The 7,500-nt window shown below is 47.6% G+C and overlaps 1 protein-coding gene across 1 annotated transcript in view; it reads right to left on the reverse strand.

Annotated features, from left to right (window-relative positions):
* atxn2 (ataxin 2) overlaps positions 1–7,500 on the reverse strand; it is an 18,895-nt gene that overhangs the window by 1,327 nt on the left and 10,068 nt on the right. Inside the window, exons 11-24 of the mRNA XM_068703558.1 lie at positions 6,986–7,234; positions 5,436–5,621; positions 4,991–5,158; positions 4,781–4,888; positions 4,552–4,622; positions 4,101–4,459; positions 3,881–3,944; positions 3,637–3,783; positions 2,935–2,952; positions 2,179–2,251; positions 1,584–1,777; positions 803–929; positions 499–693; positions 5–332 (exon numbers count right to left, since the gene is read on the reverse strand). Of these exons, the coding sequence (XP_068559659.1) occupies positions 5–332; positions 499–693; positions 803–929; positions 1,584–1,777; positions 2,179–2,251; positions 2,935–2,952; positions 3,637–3,783; positions 3,881–3,944; positions 4,101–4,459; positions 4,552–4,622; positions 4,781–4,888; positions 4,991–5,158; positions 5,436–5,621; positions 6,986–7,234 (2,287 nt within the window). The remainder of the gene's footprint in view (positions 1–4; positions 333–498; positions 694–802; positions 930–1,583; positions 1,778–2,178; positions 2,252–2,934; positions 2,953–3,636; positions 3,784–3,880; positions 3,945–4,100; positions 4,460–4,551; positions 4,623–4,780; positions 4,889–4,990; positions 5,159–5,435; positions 5,622–6,985; positions 7,235–7,500) is intronic.

The raw sequence follows: 7,500 nt of genomic DNA on the forward strand, positions 1-7,500 counted from the left end.
AGACACTAAACCTGGCAACCTCACCGATGACAACGCTCTGGGACGTTCTGCCAAGAAATAGGTACACCGTGTAAGACACTGATCACATGGCCGGAGCTGAATGCGGGTTTTTCGACCTACCTGCTGCACGTGTGCCATGTGATTGTGGTTGTAGCCGTGCTGCACCTGCTGCGGGTGGATATAGACGGTCTGCTGGGCGGAGGGGAACGAGCCCTGGGGGGACTGTGGATTGGGCCCCGGGGTCATGGAGGGAGGAGTGGGGGCCAAGGCAGAGTACATCTGCTGCTGTTGGGGCTGGTTGGCCAGGTGGAGGGCCTGGGCTGCTGCCGCCGCTGTGACACACAAATACACACCAATAGAAACACAATTTCTACTCCTGCAGCTGTTTGCCGATGAGCTCTCTTGAGGGCACCTCTCAGAGTTCTGCAGACCGTCTCTGTGTGTCTATGCAAGCTTTTCAGCAGAAGTATGAATTAGGCGTTAGGCAGGCGACCTCACCTGCGGCTGCCTGCTGGTGCTGTTGGTGCTGCTGGACTGGGCTGGCAGCTGGGTGGTTAGGAGGACCTCCATGTTGTTGTGGACCACCCTGCTGGCCTTGGCCTGTAGGCGTGGCAGAGGGCTGGGGGTGCTGTTGGTGAGGGTGCAAGGTGGCGTTGGGGTGGGGGTACTGCTGAGGCATTGGCCCTTGAGACACTGCGAGACATTAAAAAGGATGAAACAGGTTGGTTTTTTTTAAACTAAATGACCTGCGCATTTTGGCCTGCAAAAGGAACATGAAACAAAAAGGGATGCGCTGACATACCATACATGGTGTGTGTCTGCTCCGGGTACTGCGTAGTTGAGGAAGAGACGAGCGTGGGCTGGCCGTGCGTGGGAGGCGCCATCATCCTGGCACTGCCCTGCATCACCGGACTGAACACATGCTGCGCCTGGAGGACATGCGGACGGGACAGAAGACGGACAACATCAGCATCAGAGCCTGTCTGCGTGCGAGCTCGTGATTTTTCTGTGCTTTGATTTACTGCAGTAGTGAAATTGGTACCCAATTAAGATGCTTTCAGTTTACTTTAAATCTTTCTTCCTTCCCGTCTCATCATCTCGTCCCTATTTTTAACTTCACTGCTTAGTCATTTCATGGACGTTGGCGGCAATAAAACTGAATAAATTCTCTTCCCTTATTAAACTCTGTTAGTTCAATAACTCCAGCACAGATTTGTGGTTATTATGTTGCCCTTAAGCAGCCTGAAGCCGATCTCCTAACCGCCTCTGCGTTCCCGTCACATCACGGCCCGATCGCAAACGAGGTAGCACCACTTCGGCTGTTAAAGGAGCCTGAGGTCAGCTCCACGACTCAGACGCGAGGATACGCTGGCGTCGCGCTGGCGTTCTGTCAAGCCGCTGGACCGCAAGCATCTGTTAGACAAATGGCTGACTGGCGTACAGCTGGAAGAGATAAAAAGGCTGCCAGGACTAACCGACGGTGCCAGGGTAACGGTTACACGCGGTTCTTAACGGAGGAGCCTCCCGTGCCGAGCGCTGCTGAACGAGCCGTCCGAGGTTGTATTGGTGTAAAACAATCTTACCTGTGACTGGTAGTGTGTCATCTGCTGCACCAGTGGCTGACTGGTGAACTGCTGCGGGCTGCAGGTGAAGTATTGGGCAGAGTAAGCGGGGCTCTGAGCTACAATGGGGGGTCCTGCGGCCGTCGCCGGGTGCATCATGGTGGGCGTGCCTTGCGGGTGGTGCTGGTCTGACCTCTGCTGGGGCATGTTGGGTACTGGAGAGTCATGTAAAGAGCTTTCATCAACATCCCCTTAAAACAACTCAACAGAATCATGGAGGAGTCTGAAGGGTACTGCTAGTTTTATTTACAAAATGTGGCCTGAATATAAGACGACTTGCTGTAAGATAAGCCTCCTTTTTTCATCAGTATCTAATACTTGTTGTACTGTTGGTGCATTACTGCTGTATGTATTTATTTATATTCTGCCTGGGTGGTGTAAAGCCATATACTGTGTATATACTGGCTTGTGTCTGACTGCATGCTCAAGAGAGAGAGAGAGAGAGAGAGAGAGAGAGAGAGAGAGAGAGAGAGAGAGAGAGAGAGAGAGAGAGAGAGAGAGAGAGAGAGAGAGAGAGAAGAAGTGGGAGGAAAATGAGAGAAAGCATTATTCTCACCTTTACCTGGTCTGTAGGGTTTAGACTGGCTGACTGTCATATGAGGCATCTGAACCTGGTACATAGCTGGAGACTGGAGCGAGGAGGGGAACGAGAAAAAACAACAAACACATGTTTATATCAATCTGCTGAAGACGCTTCAGCATCATTTCTACAAGAACAAAAACCAGCCCTTGACTAAAAACAAGTGCGTTTTGGGCTATTTGTGTGGGACTACTCTCACTATCTGTGGGGCTGGACACCGACTATTCAGCTGTTATCATTAGTAGCCAGCCCCTCACTGAATACATACAAACAGGGTGTATTAAAACCACTTGTGCACATGTGAGATTTATCTCTTACCTGGGGCCACATGCATGTTCTGCGCCCGTCTATCATTGGGGCAGAAACGGGTGGGTTTTTTTTGTTGTTGTTTTTTACGACTAGGACCCAAACGCTGCTCGTCATCTTCCATTCCTTAACTCTTTTAACGTTATACACCATGCACTTACATTACAAACAGTACTGCAGCAGAAACAGAGAGGCTCAAACTCCCGTCGGCTTACAGGCTAATTTGTTTGTTAAAACAGAAATAAGCCAATAGAAACGAGATGAAGTTATGAGTCCGTCTGTGACGACAGCTTAGAATGAATTGCGATAAGACGTTGGCAAACCAACATCTGATGGCAGTTATTCAACAAGCAAGGAAAAAAGACATCTCAGTACCGATTGGTCTTACAAAAAGAAACAACAAAAAGGATTAAAAAATTCACAAACCTTCCATATTATGCTTTTCTAATGGAGCGAGAGAGAGAAGAGGAGGAGGGGGAGAAAAGGAAAAAGAACCACTCTTTAGTTGTTAACCAAGGTAAGTTATCGCTTACATGTGTCTGATGTCGGATCACCAAGTTTTTCTTAAAGCAACACAGGTAAGAATATAGATTCACGACTAAAAATGTAATAGCTTTCATCCAAAATGTGCTAAAAACCTACAACGAGTCACTGTGGTATACACATTCCCTCCTTTACTTTAAACATTTCCGAAGCTAGTTACCCCAAATATAACCCAAAACATGTTTTAATAATTCAGCAAAAAAATAATTCAGACAAACAACAGTGTCTGGAAGATGACAGGGGAAAGAAAAGTGAAGAAGTGATGACGAAGCATGTTCTGTATATTAAGATGCACGAAGAAAACAAAATAACTAAAAGAAATGAGTGCGTGCAGCCTATTAAAATGGAAATAAAAGACATATGTTGGCGTGCATTGAAAAATTAATCAAAGCCAGAAAAGGAGAGGAAAAAAAAACACCAACGAGGACAAACACAAGCAGGCACGTTGGGAGACCTCATGGCGACGGTTGTTAGGGAGTTGTTTTCATGAGCTTCGCATTTCATACCGATTTAATGGGATATTTAGGGAGATCGGCACAGAAAAGAAACAGAAAAGGCATTTGTCTTCATACGGGTGTGTCTCACCTGCACCCCGGGGCTGACTGGTGTGAGGGGGTACATCTGGGGGAAGCAGACGGTCTGGCCGTAGACGGTCTGAGGCTGCTGGACCACGATGGAGGGGCTGGGCTGGCCCTGAGGCCGGGGAGGCGTCGGGGTGTTTGCTGGTTTGGGCTGATAACGTGAATAGAGACGGACGTAGAACGTGAGTCGAGTGATCTCAAAGTGTGGTAATTGTCGTCTGGTGGCGGCGGCGGGGAGCGCTACTCACCTGCGCATTGAACCTGGGTTTGAACTCATTGGCATTTGGGTTCAAGGTGGATTTTCTCACTTGACTGCAAGAGGAGAACAAATGGTGAAGATGATTCGTCTGAAATTATTGTTATAGTGAACAGCAGGACGTGTGTGTGGGATTGAGTAAAGTACAGAGAACAGGTCAAACACATCAATTGTGTTTTCCTTTAAATATACGTTCAGTCCTTTCCACTCACTCTTGTACTGCCTCCTTTTTCTCCTCCTTCTCTTCATGCTTGGGTCCACTGAATGAGGACGTGGCTGTTGTCTGGACGCCCTGTGATGTCACATCCAGCCCCGCCCTCTTTTGGTCAGGGGCCGACGGAGACGGGGACAGCGCGGCGGGGCTGCCGGGCTTACTGGCGCTCGCGGCGGATGGAGCGGGGGCGCCGACGGGGGCGCCGGCGGCGATCGCCGCAACGCCGTCTTCGGGGCCCTCCCGCCCCACCGCGGAGGCTTTGTCCAGGGGAAGGTCCTTCGGCTTGTCTGCTGGATCTCTGGGGGGCTTGGTCATCATCGGGTCAAAAGCAGGTTCCGGGTTTGAACTAGACTGCAACTGGGCGAGGGAAGATGAAAACGAGAGTTGGATGGAGGCACATCCAAGCTCTTGAGCAGCCTTTTAAAACGCATGATTTTCAGCACACTTACCCGAAAATCGACACTAAATTTCTTTAAATTATCTATTTGTTTTCTGTGGTCTGGTGCCATAGAGGGGGGTCCTGTAGGGTGTGGACAGAGAGAGAGAGAGAGAGAGAGGAGAGAGAGAGAGAGAGAGAGAGAGAGAGAGAGAGAGAGAGAGAGAGAGAGATGCATGATTGAGGGTTTCAGTGATTACCAAATGGATTCTGTAAATACTGCTCCCTGGTGTAAACTGTACCTTTACAGACTGTTCTGGTGATACTAGTCGAGCTGTCCAGGGGCTTGATGTTTTCCTTGTTGGCAGTCGGGGATGTCTGTCTCGTCTCCTGGACACGACACTCTTTTGCTGCAACAGAACAATAGTCTGTTGACTCCACGTAAAAAATCAAGTACACTACAAACACACTTAATCAATCTGAGTGAAGGTGTGGGTTAACTTTAACCCTACCGTCTGCTGAAGAAGAGGCAACCATGTTGGGGGCGGGGCTAGCAGCAGTAGGAGAGGAAGCTGATGTCGCTGCAGCAACAGTTTCCACAGGAGCTGTTCCTGTCTGGGGTGCTGGGAGGGAAGAGGCTCCGCCCATATTATTCTGCCGGGGGGAGCGCGGCCTGTGAGCTGAGGGGGGGGAGAGAGATTCATTAGACGTCTTTATTTACTGGCCAACATTAAAGAATAAGTAGTGAAAGGGTTAGTTTTTCACCCATGTTTGCACTCATATTATAAAAAGGTGCTTTTTTTAATATCATGCAAGGCAGACAAAGTTGTTTTTCAAGTGCAATGCATAACAGTTTAAAACATACCGTCCAGAGGTGCTATACAAAAATAATTTATCCTTAAATCTCCAAATTTGTTAGTAGAAAAGCTCACGCAGGCAAGGAAAGAAGTACTTTACCTCCACTAACCACAGAGGACCACGTCCCTCCAGAGGAACTGCTCCTGGTCGGTGGGGTCACTGGGACCTCTCCAGGTGCATTGTGGGGGATCAAATCCACTCCGGACGAGACTCCGGTGGTCCGGCAGGGCGGCACTCTGTGAGCACGAGGCGTCCGCTGGGACTTCGGAGACATCCTGGGCGGGCCTGCGGACGAAGAGAGACAGAGGAAGTGAGACCGTCCCTTACGCGGACCGAGGATGTGAGGTAAAACACGCTGACCGGCCCGCGTCTCCTACAATCCTGCAGCGAAGGTTTCTCTTTGAAACTCATCTCACAAAAGCTTTACATTGATTTTCTTTTTTTAAACCTCTACACCGATTACATCTCAAAAATTTTTTTAAAAGTCACATCCCACAGTAATGTTATTTGGTGACATGCATGTTAGTGGAGAAACTGCAGATGATCCTGTAGAGCGATCAAACAACACAACCACACTCTGCAAACCACAACCAAGGGAAGTGACGGATGAGAAACGGGGAGATAAAGAGGACAGAAGGTGACGTGAAAAACCCTCATTTAAAGAATTCACCGTTTAGCAGAGTTCGTACAAAAACCGTGAGTCTCACTGGTGCACAATTAACTTAATTAAACTAATGCCAGGCTTTGATTACAGGTACAACAGACCACACTTGCTAAGTGTCATCAGAGATGCAACAGACTTACAATGTTTTCAGCATAAGATCCATGATTGGGAGCCATGGATAAAAAAAAAATGTAATATTCCTACAATCCATCTAATACGGATGTAAATAAATACCATTAAAGTAAAGCTCAAAGCTGGTATTTTACCCTCATTATTATTGATATAATTTAAAATCCAATGCGCTGGAGTACAGAGCCAACACAACAGAAAACATCACTGTTAAGCATGTGAGGCCCAACTGATAACATACCCTCTTTTAAAAACTGCCAATTCAAACTTCTGGTTGCATCTTTCCCATTCTTCATGTATTCTTCATTGTATTTTTTCTTTTTAAAAGTTGCACCAATCAAGCCTTTGAAAAGTCTATGGTTATCATAACTTCAGTCAAAGTTCTTTTTTTTTTTTTTTTTTTTAAATCTTGAAACAGTCACAACATTCCTAAATTAGCTAAAATGCGATGCCGTCCGTTAAGATCGTCCTCTCCACCGCTCCGTCAGAACACATTTTGAGGAACTGCTGCTTTGGTGTTTTAACTCTTTGCTGGACAGAAAAGCACAGCACACAGCGTTGTGCCACCACATGCCAAGGTGAAACTGCCTGACAAAGGATCAGCTTACAATTTAAATCCTCACAACATCCATTTGTAAGGAAAAACCTGACCCCCAAATCAAAGCAGAAGAAGCAACTTCACCCATTTGTTTTGTTCCACACTAGACCTGGGCAAATCTATTTCTGAGAGTAGTTTTCTCATTTAACTTTTACGACGCTTCTAACATCTTTCAATCCGATTATAATGGAATATCGCTTCCATATTGAACTCAATCTCATGCCTTTGCCCAGGTCTACTCCACACTGATGTGGGTACCTTCTGAAGACATGCGTTTGGGCAGAGTGGAGGCTGGCGACGTGGGCCCATGGTGGGAAAAGGAGGATGAGGAGGAGGGATAGGAGGGGTGGGATGAATGAGAGTGAGGCCTGGAAGGTCTAGAGGGGGGTCTGGAGGGTGGCCTGGTGGGCGTGGTCGCCCGAGGAGGCAGGGAGGAGGGGCCAGACTGGTAACGAGAAGGGGGGCGGGAGGAAGGAGACGGACAGGGTGAGGGCCAATGGGATGAACCTAAAAGAGGGAAGGACAAATGATCAAGGATGACAAACGGCAGATAACAACCAGTTAAAGTGGGGAAACAAAAGGTATAGCAGGAATTTAAAGAAGGGGGGGGGGGATTAATAAATATGAGAAAGAATGGCAAGGCAGAAATAAAATAGGTAAATAACACATAAGTGAATAAATAAACAAATGAATAAAACAGCAAATATGAACATCCCAGAGACGTTACCGCCGGCTTTACATCAGTTACACACTAGAGGATAACGGAGGAAACT

Source organism: Cebidichthys violaceus, unplaced genomic scaffold (genome assembly GCF_023349555.1).
Source record: "Cebidichthys violaceus isolate CVI_PGR_0920_01 unplaced genomic scaffold, fCebVio1.0.p SCAF_9, whole genome shotgun sequence".
Taxonomy (NCBI): domain Eukaryota; kingdom Metazoa; phylum Chordata; class Actinopteri; order Perciformes; family Stichaeidae; genus Cebidichthys; species Cebidichthys violaceus.